Source organism: Pezoporus occidentalis, unplaced genomic scaffold (assembly GCF_034315485.1).
Source record: "Pezoporus occidentalis ecotype Australia unplaced genomic scaffold, CSIRO_AGI_Poc_V1 ctg57, whole genome shotgun sequence".
Lineage (NCBI taxonomy): Eukaryota > Metazoa > Chordata > Aves > Psittaciformes > Psittacidae > Pezoporus > Pezoporus occidentalis.
In genome coordinates this window covers 1,023,821-1,044,397 of record NW_026915910.1, presented here as the reverse complement: position 1 = coordinate 1,044,397, position 20,577 = coordinate 1,023,821, and the positions used below count along the sequence as shown (strand labels likewise).

Genomic DNA, 20,577 nt, shown 5'->3' with positions numbered 1-20,577 from the left:
TGATCTCTGCTGATTTCTCCCTACCTGGGCTGGTGTGATGACACACCATCACCAATGTCACTCTTGGCTGACTTTCCTTGCTTGCAGACTCCTCACAAAAGGCACAGACTGGAAGCTGAACTCTAATTAAATGGTGTTGTCCTGGGTTCAGCAGTAGCAGTCATTTTTCTCCTTCTTGGTAGCTGGTGCAGTGCAGTGTTTTGACTTTCGGCCTGGGAACAGAGCTGATAACAAGGATGTTTTGGTTTGGCCAAGGACTTTGTGAGCCTCATGCTCTGCCAGGGAGGAGGGGAAGCCGGGAGGAAGCAGAGACAGGACACCTGACCCAAACTGACCAAAGAGGTATTCCATACCACAGCACGTCATGTCCAGGAGGTAACTGGGAGTTACCCAGAAGGGCTGGGAATGCAGGGTTGGAGGAGGTATGAGTTGGAGCTTGGTCGGGCTGGGGGGGCGAGTTATCGGTCGGCTGATGGTGAGATGTTGTATTCTCTTCCCTTGTTATTTCCTTTATCATTGTTATTATTGGTGGTAGCAGTAGTGATTTGTGTTATACCTTAGTTATTAAGCTGTTCTTATCTCAACCCGTGGGAGTTGCATTCTTTTCGATTCTCCTCTCCGTCCCTTTGGGAGTAGGGGGAGGGCAAGAAGAGGGGGGGACAGTGAGTGAAGGAGCTCTGCCTGGTTTTAAACCACAACAGGTGTGCAACCCCAAAAGGTAAATTGTGCAAAGCTCATTGAACTTTCAAACCTGGAGAACCAGGAGAATGCAATCGAGGTGCAAGTGAAAACCTGTCCTTGTTTGTGAAAACCTGTCTGTTACGACCCATTGCATGTTACGTACTCCCGGCATTGCTGATTTCCTATACATTCAGACTATAGTCTGCCATAATTACAGCTTCATATGCACCAGGAGTCTCTGCATAGGTGGGAATGGGCTTGCATCTCATTTACCAATGAAACTAGTCTTTACTCCATTTTAAAAATTTATCCATAAGTAAAAATATGGGAACTGGGAAAAAAAACAGTTGCACTATTTGACATCCCACAACAGAAGCCTCACTCATCGTCACAGTAATTTGCCAAAAGAATCAGGAGGATTTTATCAGAGCTTTTGCTACTACAGCATTTGGGCTGGACTGCTACACTGTGTCGAGGTCAACGAATGAATAGGCTACTATCTGAAATGGTGAAAAAACTATGCCAGCTATCAATACAAACCCTCAAGGGAGCGGAAGAGTAGCTTTGCACACAGAAGCTGGAACAGCAAATACTATATACTTCATCACTGCATGTTTTGACTGTTTTCTAGCAACTGTTGTATTCCAATATTAATAATCTCTCTTTATGCAAGCGTCTTATGTTTTATAATAAAAAAAGTACATAAATTTCAGTTACCGCTGCAGAACAAATTGTTGCGTGTAATTAGTCATGTACAACATAAGGCGCAACTTGAAAAACAATTCGTGTTTATTTTTCCTCTGCTTAATCAATATTTTAAATATTTGTGGAAGCCATACACCAGCTTAGCAAATCATCACCTCCAAAGTGAGAGAAAGAGAACAGACAACACAAATTCTGCAGTGTACAGCAAATCATCTGCATACGACAGACTGCTGTTGAGGGAACTGCATTTTTTTGCACTGTAAAGGAAAAAAGCATATAACATTTTATTTCTGTGCTGTTCCACTTTATTCCTTTCTGCCGTGCATTCTCAGACACACTGACTTGTTTTTCCTTTAGCATGAGGATTCTTCCATCCCCACACATTTTTTAACACTATTTAGTTGCAGTAATGCAGAGAGACAAAGACAATGGGGGCAATTTTTCCCCCTGAAATCCTTGTCTGACTTTCCAGAGAGGTTAACAAATGCTTTACCATCTCTGTCTTCTCTCCCACATAACTGTGGCTAACCACAGTAGGATAAAAACTGCAGTACCAACAACACATAAGTCTTAAATGCTATGGGAGTACTGTTAAGTACAGGAGGCCAGGATCACATCTCAGTTATGCTATTTAGAGACATAATACCATGAAGATACCCCTGAGTTCAACTACAGAACATCTTACCAAAACTAAAGACTGCCATTTTTATAAAACTTGTCATAGGTTTAACCTTGAGAATAACAAGTCATTAATATGTGGGGGCTTAAGAATCAATTTATGTTCCAAGCAAAGGGTTTTTAAAATTACAGTTGGGAAAAAAAAAAAATTATATCTCGCCTGGTGTTGCACAGATTCTGGTGATATATCAATCTTTGCAGGCATTTAAAAATAATATAGAGATGATAAAAGTAAATGTTCTATAACCAAAAAATCTCTTGGCAAGAAAACTCCAAATTACCGTCCATGACAACCCTTCTAAACTGAAGCTGTGATACAGGAGCTTTGACGGAGAAAATTGTACAAGTAACTCGCAGAATAATTTGGGAAAGAAACAAAGAATGAAGGTGCTGCTGAGATGAACAGAAAACAGCTGGAATGGTGTGCAGCATCCTTAAATGAATGTTAAACTGTTTTGTTGCCAATACCTTAAGCAGTCTTGCTGGGTTTCTTCGATAGCTTCCTTCTACCAACAAATAACCTCACTGCTGGAAAAAAACCAACAGCCCCACTGCACACAGACAAACCCAAACCAAAGCTCAATCATCATACATGGCTGGGCCCAGAGGGCAACAAATTGATCTGAACCTGACAGTTTAATGGCAGGAATTGCACTCTCCTATCGACTACTTCAGGCACTCAAGGGGTTGAGAACGTATCTCCATCAAAGAACTCATCCCTTCAAACTGCGCTGACTCTGGTTGCTGGTTTGTGGCCCAACACTTTGGATACAGCAGCTGGGTAGAAAAGCCAAATGGAGTAAAAAAGCTGGAACTTTGCTCACAGTGGCACAGAAAACCCAATAATCACTACCTCCAAGTACCTCAGTTTCCATGTTGGTATACTGGGAGCTCAATCTTAAACTATTTCTTAGAGGTTATTGAGGTTTAAACAGTTTTTCTGATGTGTTCTGGCAGCCTCTGATGAAATGGGTTACAGCAGTGCAAAGTATCACTGTCATTCTGTTCAGCAAAAATAAAGCTGAGGAAAATACAGCTATTTTTATTTAAATAACTCAGACCAAACATCCATAACTACTTAAATGTGGCAGATCCACTAAGTGTGATTTGTACCAAAGCATCTGTGCTAAGAAGGTTACAGGTATGCTTTGAGAATAAATTTCAAAGGTCTTCAAAATATAATTAGTTCTTCTACACATTAATAATTAGTAATAAAACCCTTCTAAAGCCCTCCACAGAAAGACGTAAAAAGCTCTTCCAGAAGCATAAAAAACATAGACCAAACCCAACCCCCTCATAGTTATATAGCTTAAGCTTCCCTCTGAAGATGGTTTCACCTCTCTCCAACATTTAATTTGATCAATTTTTTCTCTCCCTTCCAGAGCTTTTTCTGTTCATATTACATAACTTTGGATGAAGTCTTTAATCTTACAGACATTTACATAATAATGTATATACCAAATGGTTCATCCAGATTAGATAGTCTAGTGGTCCTTAGAACCACTTACCTATGAATTTCATCACCAATGCAGTAAGTTTCACAACCCAGTTACATGACAGAGAAAAGCTTTTCCTCCATTTTGAATTTGTTACTTTAGGATTCAGTTAAGCAGGAGCTGAAGGACAGGAATATGACCAATGCCTACAAATACAGGTATCCAGAAGACAGACCTTGTTGAACAGACTTCATTCATTTCAGTCTTTAACAAGATTATGACTCTGTTTGATAACATGTAATAGAGGATGATAACATTTATATATATTTTTAATAACTATTGACTTAGCTCTTTGGCAAAAATCCTGGAGCAATTACTAACTGTGCAGATATAGGAACAAAGGAAGGGAGCACATTTTATCGCCATGCTAGAGAATCATAGAATCATAGAATAGTCAGGGTTGGAAAGGACCTTAAGATCATCTAGTTCCAACTCACCTGCCATGGGCAGGGACACCTCACACTAAACCATCTCACCCAAGGTTCTGTCCAACCTGGCCTTGAACACTGCCAGGGACAGAGCATTCACAACTTCCTTGGGCAACCCATTCAGTGCCTCACCACCCTCACAGTAAAGAACTTCTTCCTTATATCTAATCTAAACGTCCCCTGTTTAAGTTTTAACCCATTACCCTTGTCTTATCACTACAGTCCCTAATGAAGAGTCCCTCTCCAGAATCCTCATAGGCCCCCTTCAGATACTGGAAGGCTGCCATGAGGTCTCCACACAGCCTTCTCTTCTCCAGGCTGAACAGCCCCAACTTTCTCAGCCTGCTTTCATACTGGAGGTGCTCCAGTCCCCTGACCATCCTCGTGGCCCTCCTCTGGACTTGTTTCAACAGTTCCGTGCCCTTTTTATGTTGAGGAAACATTAAAAAAAAAAAAAATACAAGGGAAAAGAAGGGCAAGCCTGATGCTGAAAAGATGCATATGGTTTTGGTACCCATATTTTCAAAGGCAAAAGAATGGACGTGATACAAAAGATAAGATATATAGTTATTTGGACACTACTAAAACTGGCAAACACCAGGAAACTAGAGGAACCAAGGACCACAAGTGTGAAGACAGACTAAATGGTTTATAAAAAACCCCAAAACAAATTGAAAACCCCAAACTTGGATGATAATTAATCTGTAGGAACACAGAACAAAGAGAGATGGACGTTGGCCTCTACAATTGAGATCTTCAAACCACATCAGGAAGATATGCTAAAGTCAAAACTGGTAATTGGATGAAACAGGAAGTCCTTTCTGTCCTCAGTTTGGAGTGCTGGCTGTACCCATATCCTTGGACAATAAGCCAAGGAGAACAAGGTTCTCCATCTTCTTGCTCTGTAACACCATGATACTTTACTCAACATGCTGCCTCTTGTGTGGGGCACTCCCTTGCCAGTGACTTAATGACATCTGCCAGAATGCTGGGGAAGGTTCAGACTGCAGAAGTGCAGGTAAGCCATCAAATATCCCGCTCCTGACCACAAAACAGAACTAAGAAATTCAGCTTAAAATGATACCTGCCCCATGAGCTTGTACGCCATAAAGGTGCTCACAAAAAGGCTGCATGCAGAGCAAAGACTCTGAACTCTGCAGCTCATGGCAACTTGGCACATTCCTGTTTTGTTTGTTTGTTGTTTTTTTTTTTTTAATAAACCAAGCTACCACATCATTCTTCTCACTTGTGATTTCCTATTTATATGCATTTAATTTTTTATGCCTAACCATTAGCTGGATTCTACAAGGGAAAGGCACTGGCTGGTTACACTGCTAACTGCACGTGTAAATCTGCTCTGTGTGAAGGAGAGACACAGTCAGGCAGGGTGAACACAAGTATGTAGGAGCACCTGATGTTTTCTCTAACACTGTTCCACATCATGAATTGAAGCTTGCTAGGCACCATTATCTGCAGCTCTGTCCATCCTAACTCACTTTGTTTTCAAAGTTTTTTCCCCTTCCATACAAGCAACTTTGAATTTTTAGAGTTGTTCAGCTGATACTTAGCAGAAGAGGCTAGGACAAAGACTGTATGTATTTCTAAACATTTATTTTATGAGAGATTACACAGCTGATTAACAGTTCTCAGAATAAAAAGCGTCTCATGTTACCTCCATTCTAGCCTATTTATTGCTTTTGATCTGTTCATGCCAAAAACATTCTTACTAATGAAAGTCATCAGAAAATTGTCTAATAAGGCAATTTAGAGGACAGTTCACATTGAGCATATGATCAAAAGGCATTTAACTTGCTGTTCCTGCCTCCTCTCCCCCAGTAAACACATGGTTTAATGGCACTGCTACGCTTCAAAATGGTTTTGAACATCTGGGAGAAGGGCTGATCAGCTCCAGACAATCACTGGACTCTAAGCAGACCCAGGAAAACAGGTCATGATAAATGAAATGACTCCTCTGGCTCCAAAATTGCCTCAACCATCTCCAGACAAAGCATGATTGAAATGCATCTATCTGTGGATAGCATCTGGAGAACTCTAAATATGTTTTGATCAGAATCTGGATGGCTTCTTTCAAATGAAAATAATTTTAAGATGCTGTGCAAAATTTTTAAAACCAATCACACTGTAAACTTAGCCCTAATGTTTCCTCCTGCAGCACTGACCTTGTTTTTCTACAGTGTGAAAAAAAAAAAAAAAATCAATATAATAATGGCACTGCAGTAAAATTCCAGCTTGCTCTTGGCTTACTTTAAATAACTTTATTGTCTCCTTTCCCTCTGTCTGCATCTGCTGTATTTGGCACTTGCAGTTATTAAAATGAAACAAAGTTGAAAGAAAATGTTAAATATCATAAAAAGAAAATCAGCAGTGCTTCTGGCTCACTTTGCTATTGCTGTGGTCACCTTTACAGTTTGCCAGGGTTTTGTATTCCCCAGCTGTTCTACCTGAATTTGCATGCAGAAAGAAACCCCAACTTTCTCCTGGAATAACAACTTATACTTTGCAGATTTAAAACCGCTAAATGGTTTAAAAAAATGGAAAAGTTGCCCTCTTCCCTCCAATTATATATTAGAACAAAAAAAGTCCAATGATTTACTAGTGATTTCAATTCTTTGCTGCTTAACATTTTGTTACTCCTTAGTGTGCACTCCTGCACAAATGAGAGAGCCTGGTTATAGCAGTCCTACTGTTAACACTCCAATCTGCACTCAGAACAAGGCTTTGAGAACCTTACAGGAAAGTACCAACTAAAGAGAAGAAAAAATGCTGTTCAACCAAAATGATGCCCTTTAATCACTTTCCACTCCCTCTGGATGAAAACCGCATCCACTTGTTGTCAACCACAGCTCTGCCTTGGTCAACAGACAAGAACATCATCCCCAAAGGCAAAATGGGAACCACACGTTCCAGGGAAAGCAACAGAAAGTCCAAATGTAGGCAGTGCTGAAAGGAAAGGAACATTTGCACTGCTTAGGACTCTCAGGAGCATGGGAACCCTCAGTCCTAGAGCAACAAAAACCTACTCTAGTGTATGCACAGCACACAAAAGAATAAAAAAGACATTGCCCACAGAATATTTTTTCCTCCTTTTGGCTATACCACAAACACGCAGTTTTCAAAGGAACAGATGAAGCTCCATCTCTAACATCCCTCAAGACACCAACCCCAGAATAAAACAGAAAGAGCTATATTCTTACTTTGGTATTTGAAGCTGGAGATGAGTTGGCCACCAAGCTCGTGATCACATCGCTGTTGACAGTGGTGCAGGCAGCGGTGGCCGGGGTGGGGAGCCGGGAGGGGACAATGGGCAGGGGCAGCAGCCCAGGGCGGTTGTTGCTGTTGGTGTTCACAGCGCTGCTGCAGTTGGTGCTGCTGACATGAGTGCCGTTGGAGCTCCAATCCCGGCGATCCCACCCAGCCCGGTAATCTCTTTCAAACCGGCTATGGTGCCGTGACATCTCGATGGAGGGCAGCTTCTTCTCAAAGGGAACACGAGAGCTTGCCTGAAAGGTTAAAACCAAAGGCGTGTTAGGAATAAAGTCCCAGCACAGCAAATGTACTCTATAAGCACCAGGGCAAGAGCCTGCCATGCCTCCTCTGCTTAGGAGAGCAGTTTCTCCCCTTCTCCCAGCTAACTGTCAGGAGGAAGAGAGCAATGTTGTAGTACATGGTAATTCAGGACACAAACGAGAGTTTGGACAACTACAAGCATGTGGTAGAGAGACCAGTCCATCAGACCTGAGGAAAGACAATCTGCTCAAATTCTCCACCAGTATAACAAGCAATAGCACACAAAACATGAAAAGCCAAGTTAGATGAAAATCATCATTCAATCTTCTGATAGCAGGAAATGGTTCCAAGAGCTCTGTCTTGGAGTTTTCTTAGCAATCATCAGTTCTGCAGCTCTTTTCTGCACCTGAAGTGTGACCAAATATTTAACCTAAACATCACAGGAAGAAAAATCTACCTCTCAAATCTAGCCATTGTTTCTCCATTTTCAAAGCCAAGTATCATTTTACACAGCCCCTTCTCCTCCTTTTTGCTAGACCTCCACACTTGAAGCTCCTACAGAATGCTTTACCCTGTGACACCCATGCTCTCCACAGTGTGGCTGCTCCCCAGGGCAGGCCAACATGTCCCGTCTCTTCTTGTGCTTTTGGCTAGGCTTAAAACACTTAATATACCTAATATGATCAAATGACCAACTTGGTTTGTGTGATCATCCTGTTCTTATCATTACTTAACTCCACAGTCTTTGTTATCCATTGATTTTATCTGGCAGGAGCAAGATGCCTGAACACAGTGCTGGGAACTGAGACTCCCAACATCTAATCCTAGCTCTCATATGTTATGTAGCCTAGAGCAGCTACATCAGCCTTCCTACCAAGGTCTCCTAACCTGTAGAATGGTGGCAACAACGCTCTTTTCCCAGCTGAGATCAGAGTAAGTGAAAGTTTACAGCATCTGGAATTGAAGAACAGTATAAATAAATGCTAAATATATTTATTCCCATAAATAAATAATATCTAGGTTACTGCAGCATCTGATTTATTTTATTTGCACCATATGATCCAGTAAGTTCTTTGTAATAGTACCATCAGGTCAGTTGAAGCCAATCTTGCTTCAAAAATTCTTAGATAGAAAAATGGACAGATAATTCTTAGATATAAATTCTTAGACACAAAACCCTCATTTGCTTATAATGTCTGAGGAGGGAGCTGGAACCAAGCTCACCTAGAAGCTTCAATATAAGAAACTACTTAAAAGAGACATAATTTAGAAGTGGCATAAAACAGTGCACCTATCAACAATGTTAGATATTCGTCTGGTAGAAATAAAACCAAAAAGGCAAACAAACCTGACTATTATGACTAAATAATTAAATGCTCACCTGGTCCACCAGAGATCTACCAGCCTCAGACACAGAAAACTCTTCCTCAGGTAAAAATTCAGTAATACAGATATGTATTAAAAAAAACCAAATTCCCTCCACAATCTTCAACAAAAGGCTGAACCAAATCTCCCAAGAAGCTGCCTCTGTGCTGGTTATGTTGCCCCTCTGCAGGAGTAACACCTCCAGCAAGAGCGTATATTGGGACCACACAGCAGTGTTGTAGTAGTTGACCACAAAATTATCATTCCTGTTAATCCAACAGAGTCAGATATATTTGTTCTGGTAGAATTTCATGTAAGATTTGACTTGATGACTTGAGGGTTGATGATTCACTAATATTTACTTAGGTTCTTCATTTTTGTATTTTTGTGGCCATCTGATGTGTTAATTCAGAAATCTCACTTCATATTTTCCAGAGGACCATGTAGACATGACAGCTATATACTGAATGTGGCAAAAACCAGAGACACAAGTGCTGTGAAAGATGCTATAGAGAAAACACAAACTTCTGGTTTAGTAGAGTGAAGACAGCAAGTTTTTGCTGTAGTGGCAACCATCTCAGAATAAAATCAGTACCTAAAGATAGTGTCTTTAAAAGGTTAGAAATTCCACAGGTATAATTTCCCTTCCTTTAGTTTTATGAACCTTTTGAAAAGCCAGGCAAAAAGGGAGACGATGAACTGCAAGCTGTAATTTCAAAAATATCCGTTATTATTCCTTGCCTTTGGAAAAAATTCTTTTTAAATCCGCATGGTCTCCACCACTGAATGAAGCTATCTTTTTTGACTGTTTGGATGGGGGCTGTCAATGGAATGCTCTTCTCCTCCCAAGCTCAAGGATCTCCATTAGCTGTATTAGCGTACTTCTTGACAAGTCAACCAGAGAGAACCAAATCACATATCCCCCTCCCACCCACACGCTCAAGTATATCTGACATTTAATTCAGCGGAGAGCAGAAGCACACATGCACATAAGTCAATAGCTAGCAGTTTTTGCCACATGATCCAAGACACCATGCCCCCAGCAGTTCTACTATCAGATGAGACTGACAGGCAATTACGTCAATAACAAGCAGGAAAAAAGCCTGTGACTAAACCACGCATTAAGAAGTTTACTTAAAACTCAACCCCCTCTTCACAAGCAAATTCACTTATTTGTCCAGCTACTGTATTTCATGTTATTTCCAATAAAAAACAAAAGGCAGGGCTGAATGTCACAGATTTTTCTACGCAATGCATTAAATATACCCTGCTTGCTTCAACATGTCATTTTTGGCTGGGTACAAAGATATCTGACAGCCACAAGATGTGCAGAAAAAACAGAAGCGATAACTATCTAATAAATGAGTATTCAGCTGCTAGTGCTTGCTATTAATTGTATAAAATTAGAACCAATATAAAATGTTCTCATAAATAGCTGCTTGGTGAGGTAAGAAATGGTTTGTGAACAGGCTAACTAATTTTTAAATGTATTTTTGGATCCAGAGTTTATGCTTTGTCTAGACTATTTTTGTCAACGATCATCATAATAATAATGCTTTAAACATATTTTGTACTCATAAAGAAAAACTTCTCCAACAAAGTGTGTCCTGAGCCAAGCATAATCACCACATTCCTCTGCACAGAACTTGACACAGGGCAGCATAAACCATCTTGAGAAATGGCAGTTACAGAGGCAAGTGGAAACCACACACGAACAGCACAGAGGACAGCAGTCACTGCAATCAAAGATGCATGAGTGTTTTCATCCTAACACAGCTGACACCAGTTCCACAATACATGATTTTAGGCTAAAATTATCTAGACATGGATGGAGTCTTTTGGATTTATTTTTTTTTTTAAGAATAAACAACAACAAAAACCCCTTCTGTTGGGGAGACAGAGTGAAGAGGGTTCTCTTTAGGTCCACCTAAACAGCACTGAGGAAGAGAAAGGTTTTTACCTTGTTTTTCAGACTTGGGGAACTGCCAGTACTGTCTGCACCAAAGTTACAGCCCCAGCAAACCTTGGCTAATTACAGATCTACCAACCTCTGTTTTGGGGCCAATTTTTCAGCTAACATGAAGCTACCAACTGCCACGTTCAGAAGACAGTTCTTGATCAGATAAGCTTAAAGCTGTATTAGATACATCTACCATACATCAGAGCTATAAACACACAACACAGACGTAACCAGCAACAAGAAGAACGTATGATTTGTGTGTCTCAGAACAGAAATCCAGGAGGAGGCATACTGCATGCTGTTAGTCCTGAAAATCACTGCACAGCTAATTCAGCTGACATACTATCTCGTGAAGGTGGTACCAATGAGACAGGCCTTCCCTCACTCTCTACTCAAGACATAATCACTGGAGTAGCTGGGCAATTTTAATCTCAACCAGAAAGGAAACGTGTGCTCCTGTTTGTCACATGGAATCAAAAGGAAGTTATTGTGCAGCCAAAAGGAACAAAACCCCTTTTGGACTGAAACCTCCCGCACCCTGCTAAAAAGAAGAGAAGAGAAACCCATAGTTGTTACTGGATGAACTGATAAATTCAAAGCAAAAAGAAGATCAAACTGGTATTAAGGTAGGGCTGTGGATAACGTTAAAAAGCCACAGAAGAGAGATCAAGCAACCAGAGGAAAATAAAAATCCCATGACAAATCTGAGATGAGATTTAGTGATATGGCAAAGCCAACAAAATGCCTATCTCAGTCCTCAGAGACTGAATCCTGTCTGTGAGTTGCAAAAATCATACCAAAACACAGACAGGTTTCAGAAAAGGGTCATGCAAAGTGCTCTGGAGCCAGGCACGAGGATTATACATGGACAGGACCCTTTCCACCATAATTTATTTTACAGCAAGATGGGCCTGTTAGGGTAGAACAGGGAAAAGTAACAGACTAATGAAACAATACTGAAAGCCCTTCTGAGGAATATGACAGGCATCTTCCCCAGTCCTTCAAGGCCAAAATATGCAATGTAGCAGGTGAGAAAGACCGTAAAAAGAAATTACTTTAAATCTATCACTCCTGAGGGAAAGTAATATGTGAGAATACCCCTGCTAGAGAAAATAATTTTATGTATGACCAAGAGTTTTAGAAATGTCTCAAACAAACAGCTTGCTCAACAACAAAATTTGAGCAAGTTTTTCCACAGAACATGAGCATCTTCAGGACTAAAATGTCAGGAACCTACAGAGGTGCCTACAGCCAGCCTCCAAAGTTACCCTGAACACTTTGGCCATTTGGAAATATTCCTACCTTCTTAGTTGAAAAGCCACCTTCCTCCTGGTACTCATTTTTCACCGTATCTCTTATGCAAGCTCCTTTGTTCCTTGCTTCCACACACATACACAGAGGCAAGAAAACCACCAGAGGCATTTGAGATAGCATCATGCTAACTACGGGCCTCTTACCAAGTTCAAACAGATTATTGCTGCAGATTTATTAAACTTAAGTGGTTAACATTCTATTTTATGCTTGATACATTTAAACACAGCCCTCCTTCCCCCAAGCCCAAAGCACTCACTGTTCTGCAGAAAAAATGCTTCCTATTCATGCTGTTCTAAATGACAGTCCGGCTCGAGCCTTAGAGCAGCCTTTTCCCTGCTCTCCATGCTTATCTAGTCAAGGTCTCCTTAAAATGCTTGTCCTCACAGATATAAATATAAAGAAAACCAGGCTTTCAGCCAGTCTGAAGATAGAGAATCAGATTTCTTAAACTATTAGTCAACTTCATTAAGTGAATTCAAAAATAAAGGTCAACCTTTTAATTTAAATTTTTCCTGGGTAAGCATTTGTTTCTAAATTTACCTTTTAAATAATAACATTAGAGAAATACGATCAGCGAGAGAAGCTGGGAGACAGAGCAGCGGAAGTAGATAGATGGCCATTAGGGAAATGGAAGAAAATAAGAAAGTCTGTAACATTAAAATAAGCAGTTAAATAGCCCTATGTGTTTTCAGACTGGATGAATGGCAGCACAGATAAAACAGTCTATTACAGAGCTTCAAATGCAGTTAAGTGCATATAAAGCCTAAGTATTTTATGAAATCCACACCAAAAAAAAAAAAAAAAAAAGAAAAGACAAGGAAGAAAAGAAAGATTTGCTGTAATCAGATCTAGCATGAAGAACTGTAACTGATAAAGAAGATGTCTAAGTACCTAAACTTGAATGATTTCAGATATACGCTGCAGGGAAAACATCACTGGATGCAGTTTTATCAGAGCATACTGACACAATCACCTCGTCCTGAGCATAGGACTGAAGACATAATTTATGCACAAGGCACCAAAATCACACTGAAATACATCAGTGTCACAATAAATTCTGGATATAACACAGTAGTAAGGTCATACATGCACCCATAATACACACATGTAAATAAGTCTTTAAGAAAAAATAAAGTAGGGTACCAGTAGACCTTGCAGCTTCAGGAGCTGCTCTTCACTTTGGAAATGTGAAAACCAAAACGTTTTATTAGAGCTCAACATTATTTATAACCTACAAAGACCTTCTTCAACCCATATGGAATCACTGTTATAAGCCTACATAGATCTGACTAATCCATTTGCACAATTTTTACTGAACTTCTTTTTTTTCCATTTGGGTGACTTCATTGAAAGGCTCCTTTGTTAGACAAAAGGCAGCAGGAATCCAATCAAGAGATTCTGTAAAGCTGAACTACAAGCAGCTGTGTAGAAAGATAAGACCCAAAAATATTTGAGGGACAAGGAAACAACTTTATTATCAAGCAAGGTCTACTTTCGTAAACCCTTTAGTCCTGCAAACGGTTATAAAGCTCTTGTAAAACCCAAGACAAGGCAGAGACTTGAGCTGCTTTGCTACAATCAGCTCCACCCCCCAAAAAAAACCAGAAAAAAACACAGAAAAAAAAAAGCCCAAATCCTACCCCTGCAAGTGATAAAGCAGCAGTAGATTTAAGAGATTATATAGGATTTAATTTTCCAAATATATGCTGGAAGAGGTAATGCTTTGAGATGTACTAAAAAAAAGGCAACACAACAGTGTCTCCTCAGGACAGTGTTCACTATGCAGGGCGCATAAATGAGACTTTCAGTTCCATGTCTTAAAATATTCTTTTGGTTCTCTGTCTTAAAATACTGTAGAAAAGTCTGTACACTTATTATTTCTGAGTACTTAAAATAGATATGGAAATCTCTTTGGATAAGTGAATAGGTAAACCAGACCTATCCAACTGAACAACAATAATAAAAAATAGCCACAGTGAGAGTGACACCTTACCTTACCAGTCTGGTTTCCTTCTCTCCAAGTTGTGAGAATATGATCCTCCTAAAGAAGGAATTGGTGAAGTATCTGTATGTGTATTTTTTGTTATTAAGCTTCTTGGAAATTTATCTTCAATGTGATCATTTCCTATATTTCGTCATTTGCTTTCAAATGCTAATCCCTTAACAACCTGAGTGGAATAGATAACATATCCTGCAATTCACTGATCCTAAGCATTGCTAGGGTGAGAAAAATCCACTGAGGACCAGAGGTGTCGTGGTCCTGATGCTGACACTTTTTGAACAGATGAAGACCAGTCCCATCTTGAACCCTGCTGCATGCGAAATTCGGACATACACGAAATCATGGGTTTACATCAGGTGCAGGAGTTTCCTTCTGGGGAAGTCCCCATCACAAAATCATAGAGTAGTTTGTGTTGGAAGGGACCTTAAAGCTTATCCAGCTCCAACCCCCTGCCATAGGCAGGTACACCTTCCACTAGACCAGGTTGCTCAAAGACCTGTCCAACCTGGCCTTGAACACTGCCAGAGATGGGGCAGCCACAGCTTCTCTGGGCAACCTGTGCCAGTGCCTCAGCACCCTCAGAGGAAAGAACGTCCTTCTAGTGCCTAATCTAAATTATCCCTCTTTCAGTTTAAAGCCATTCCCCCTTGTCTTGTCACTAGAGGCCCTGGTAGAAAGTCCCTCTCTAGATTTCTTGTCAGCCCCTCTTAGACACTGGAAGCTGATCTAAGGTCTCCCTGAAGCCTTCTCTGCTCCCGGCTGAACAACCGCAGCTCTCTAAGTCCAAGAATCCTGGACTATTTTGAAATGGTCTTTATCCACATCCTTCAGTGCACTTACTGTCAATTATAAATTGATAGAAAATATGTCAAAATAGACTGTTTCAGGATATGTATCTGTAGAAAATTCCTAATTCCATTCCTCTCCCTTCAGGCATTTACTGGTAAGATCTCCCACTTTATCTGGTTCTCCCCATCGGCTTGCTTCAAACCACCTTCCCCCTAAAAAGCCCAGAGCGGAACTCAACCCTCACCACCCTCTGTTCCCAAAAATCAATTCTAGCTGCAGTTTGCTGCAGGTTCTTGGGCTTTCCAGGCCCCTTCTGCAGCAACGCAACTGGAATGTTGCACAGCGGTTTTATAAATGAAAATCCACCAGAACTTTACACAAAGGCATAATAACTTCCTCAGATATCTCTACAGAGTCCCAGGTGGCCGGCACTGTCTGGAACCCAGCCTTGTAAAAAATGGGGAGAAAGAAACACATAATGTTCCTCTGCAACACTCCTGCTTGCAAAACACTGCCCAAAACATTGACTTTCCTAATTAAATTATCTCATTAGCATGAAAAGCAAACAAAAGAAAAATAATGCCAATAGCTGCTATGCTAAAGGCTGGTTTGTGGAGGGTTTGTGCAGACTCACACAGCAGGACCAGTGGCCAGCACACCCACTCTCAGCACTGGGGCTGGCTACATGTCAGCCAGTGGCCAGGGTCCAAAGGTGCTGGTTGGGGAGAGGTGGAGAAGGGGAGACAGGGACACAAACAGATTTCTTCTGGGAAAACGAGCCATCTTCTCAGAATCCATTAAGTGGTTGCCAGGACCTGACATACCTAATCTTGCCTAAGACTTCATAGTTAATAAAGCAGAAATGTAGAATAAGCCACCGTCAGTGTTGCCAAATGTCACAAATTAGATCTCACAAAATTTAATTAACAGGATCTTCACTCTTTTGGGGCTGGTTTCTTGTGGAAGGGAGGAGGAGGGGACTAGGTCTTCAAATTACATTTGGGCAAGGCAGGAGAAATTTCCTTTGATTTACTGCCCTTCTCAGTTTTTCAGCCCTTGGGGAAGACCAATCAATCAGTCAAAACTATTAGAGGAGAAAGCTCTTTGACAATGAAAGGGTTAAATGCAGTATATTTTCCAGCATAAGCTCTCTGGATCACAGATTCCACTGCAAAACTGTATAATAAAGAAATTGTACTTCAAAATTCCTTCTTGGGGATATTTTTGGGTTATCCTACCTCTACTACTCTTCACATTTAAAAAGCTTCAACTAGAACCAGGGAAGTAGTAAAATTTCTCTTCCAGGACCAATGACCTCTGAGCATACAGTTTTCTGACACATATGTTGTTAAAAGAAGACATCTGTATCTCCCCAAAATCATGACCACACATACAATTACAGCAAGAAACAGTCACTAAGCATCTGGTATATAAAAAGTGATTATTAAATGCAAAATGCTTCAGAAGAAAAAAACAAAAAACATTAAATCTACTGCACATTAGACTAGCACAATCCATATCAACAGGGATCCATGAACCTCTGAGGCTTTCACATGATTCACTTCACGCTGAGGAGGGACAGTGCGGTTTATCCCAATCCTGCAATAAGAAACTGAATTTCCAGAGACTATGCAATTTCCCTATATCAAGAGGAATAACTACAGGTTTTCCAGTTTCTGGCACCTGTAGCATTAGTACCAGATGCCCCTTTTCCTGGCTGGAAATATTGGACTTCTGGTCACCTGGCAGACACTTGAGACTTTCAAATCTAAATTCCCTTCCTGGTGCAGTGTATGTCATTGAAGTTGGCCAGAGCCCACATTATCTGTCCATCTGCAGCCACAGCTCATCACCTCTTGTGGCCTAACCACATTTCATAAAATGGATTGATTTTATTTTCAGTTGGTTCAATGGAGTAAGTATCATTTACATCCCCTTGCTATTTTTGCTTTGTTTTGAAAGGCAATGCTTCAAGAATTAGAGGGACAGTCCCACCATCCTAATGAATTAATACCAGTCCCAGTATCAAACTTAACTGCTTCTCAGCTTGCTCCTCTGCCTCTTAAAAGCTATCCCTGTTATCACTTCTTCTTTCACCCTTTCTTGCTTCTCACTTCAAATTGCCACCAGTGACTCGTGGTTTACCTTTTCAACTGCTGGATGAAGACTGCTTGCTGAATGCAGTAAATCAGCAACCTACCTTCTCTAAGCCAGAGGTCTGAAGCTTTTAATTAGCTGCTTTAGAAATAACACAATCAAATGAGAATCAGCTCATTTCTCAGAAGCATGAACCACTCACCATATCTCTCTTAAGATATGTTAGGTGATTTAGAACCTTTAAAAATTACAGAGAGAAATCAAATCATGTTTGGAAAGCACTTGCTCAATATGGATTAAGAATACCAAGAATCTAGTTAAGAATACAACTTTAAATCCCCTAGATTCGCAAGCACTGGCCAAAATGTTTGCATTTTATCCCAAGTAGCAATCATCCATTTTCATCCAACCACAGCTGTCAAAAACTCTATATGCAGTCTTGTAGTGAGATTCTTATATGCCAAATGCCTGTATAGCAAACATCTGGCCTCACTTCTGTTCCATGGATTAGCCAAAGCACAAGCCCATCAGTTGTTTTTTTCCTGCAACTTCTGTTTTTTTTCTCTCTCTGCTGTGCCTCAGGTCGTTTTTCTTAAAATGAAATCATTCAACTAGGCAGAAAGAACAGAGGAAGGAGGAGTAAGAAGAGCTGTAGCATCTGAGTAATCTTCCAGTGGGACTAATTTTACTAAGTATTTGTGCTACTGCTACCAGTCAATCACTACAAGTATTATTGGGAAGCTAAAAAAGAAAAAAAAATAAACTGAATTTAGCAAAGAATATTGGCATAGAAAGAAGGAAAAATACATATGTTGTTCTATAAATTAGAAGCTGAGTTTACTCAAATGTCCTCAATATCAATACAAAATGTATTAACATTAAAAAAAAAATAAAATAACTTGCTGTTCCCTTATTTTGCATTCCTTTTACATCTGTACTTCTCCGAGGCAACAGATCAGAATGGTGCATTGCTTTCCCCTTAGGCCAAGTGTAATAAACAGGCAGGTGTAATATAAGGCTGCAGTGCCTCAGCTCTCCTCCCAAATAATTGATCTTCCAGGCCTACAGTGCAATTCAGTCTTGGAAGCTCCCTTCACATGCCTTATTCCTGATCGGTCAATTATTTCAAATCAAGCAGAATTAAAGTGTTATTTTAGTGAGGGGGGGAAGATATTCACCAGTGACCAAAGTGAAACTAATAAACTAATTTCCCTTTACTGCCTTGGGCAAAACAGAAAAATTCAGCTCTATGAAAGCAAGACTACAGCTGTTTCATCAGCCTGTTGCCCAAACGTGCTTGCAATTTACTATCTTTAAATTCAATTTTTGTTCACACAACTGTTTTGGAAACAGGAGACAACAAAAAGAAAACAGCAAAAAAGGAAGCAGTAAGGGTATATGACTCTGCAAGACATAGCTGTGCAGTGCAAGCTTCCCAAGAGAAAGGCAACAGCACTCTCTTGTTCTTTGAAACAGAGTGTATTCCTCCTGCCAGTAGCGAATTTATCCAGTAGATGTCAATACCAGCAAAATATATGTGTAAAGCCAAACTTAACAGCAACAGTCGTCACTTCAATTTACAGGAATGCAGCAGAAGATAGTTCAATATTTGGATACATCACATACTTATTTGTTACTGTCCCACCCTTGCATCTTTCAGAATGGATCCTGCCTGGCCTATCAATAAACATGTGGAGCAAAACAATCTGCATTTTGCTTTTATAACAATTTTGTCTGGTTTGCTGAAAAATGAAGAAAGTTGCTCATGAGCATGCAATTACCTTCAGATTAGATCAGAGGAAGTTTTTCAGAGGAGGAGCAGGGAGGACGGTGGGCAAAATGCTGTGTGTTGCAAAGCAACTACTATAAGCAAGATCTTCATGGTTACTAAATACAATCTGAAGAGGCCTGTTCTCTTCTGACTTTTTGCTGCATGGTTAAGCAATGCAATGATTTCATGGATTTTGCTCTTTCTTCAGTAAGCTTCTCAGCGTGCAACAGGTGACCCGAGATTCCACGCTGACCCCCAGGTCAACAGATACTTGTTGTTCCTGTAAGTTTTCCCTTTTCTGCAACACGCCAAGGACAGTATGTTGTAAGCCTTTTAGTGTTATTATCACTCAAAAGACTGAATTTGCTGACAAGTTTTAACCATGCAAAAAACCAAGGCCATTGCTGTTGACATATTTAAATCTACTACTAAGATCTGGCTGTTTGAACAGCTTGTGTGTAGAATCTGAAGTACAGATTTCTGTTTCCTTTTTTGTTTATTTTTAGATAAACCTTGTGTTTCTACTCTGCAATGTTTGCATTTGGCTTCTGAGCATGCAGTAACTGCATACATTATATGCATTGCTTAGAGACACTTTGCATCACAGCCCATCAGGTTTTTTTGGACAGACGAAAAGAGAAGGGAAATAACAGATCATTTGCCTGATTGACTAATCTTTCCTCACATTGCCATCTCCCCATAAACATGAGGAGGAAAAACAAAAGTGTGTTGTGACATCTAATAGAGAGACATTGAGGCAAATTATTTTATTACTGCTACAAAACTTCCTAAGGAGTTTGTTTTCACAGAGATCTAAAACATGGCAAGGAGAGAAAAAGGAATATATTACAGAGACATCACTTTGCGTAGTTACTGCTCACGTGTAAACCCAACAGCTCTTAAGAGAATCATACGTCCTAGGTAACTGCAGCTGCAGCTTATCTAATCAGTTTGGCCAGAAATTCAGGCACTTTGAGAAAGCAAAAACAGTGGCCAAAAGCAGAGACTGTGATTTACCATCATTTAATCAATTCTTAGGCATCAACAGAAGTGGGTAAAGAAGATCAGGCACAGGTACTGCACTCCCAGTAAGTAATCCCAGCAGATGATTCCCTGTGAGAGAATAAAGTCACAGCTCTGAACACTAGGGAAAGAGACTGAATGCCAAATCTAGCCCTGTGCAGTGCCTTCAAACCCTTTTCTGGGAAGCCGCATCCTGCTCCACTGCTCTGGGCGCAGGCATGTACTATCCAAGATGGAGCCATAAACAGTTTGGAGAAAAGACACACCTTATGAGGCACACCAGAGTTTCACAGCCTTCTATGAGCAATTCTTTAATTACCATCAACATTTTCTCTGAAACCCCATCTCAAAGAAGCAGTGGAAACTTTTGATTTGCTGTTGACACCTTGATTGCTGTGGGGATGAGTCACTGCACCATTCCTGTTAGGCTTATGAATTTATAGATTTTTAAGGCCAAAAAGCACAGGAGGCCATTGCGATCGCTCTGCTTTGACTCTGTGAACAGCACAGTCCTCCTGCCTCATCCAGCAACCTGCGTGCATGACAGAAATAGAGGCTAGGGAAGTCACACATAAAATTATAATATATAAAGGGATGCTAAAACAAATCTGGAGAGGGACTTCTCGCAAGGGCATGTAGGGACAGGACAAGGGGAATGGCTTTAAACTGAAAGAGGGAAGATTTAGATTAGATACTAGAAAGAAGTTCTTTACTGTGAGGATGCTGAGGCACTGGCACAG

The 20,577-nt window shown here is 40.4% G+C and overlaps 1 protein-coding gene across 4 annotated transcripts in view; it reads right to left on the bottom strand.

The window, feature by feature from the left end:
- Positions 1-20,577, bottom strand: part of KLHL29 (kelch like family member 29) — a 404,582-nt gene that overhangs the window by 247,039 nt on the left and 136,966 nt on the right. For all 4 annotated transcript variants that reach the window (XM_062638410.1, XM_062638407.1, XM_062638409.1 and 1 more), the window contains one exon: positions 7,204-7,509. In XM_062638410.1, the coding sequence (XP_062494394.1) occupies positions 7,204-7,464 (261 nt within the window). In that variant the 5' untranslated portion in view covers positions 7,465-7,509. The remainder of the gene's footprint in view (positions 1-7,203; positions 7,510-20,577) is intronic.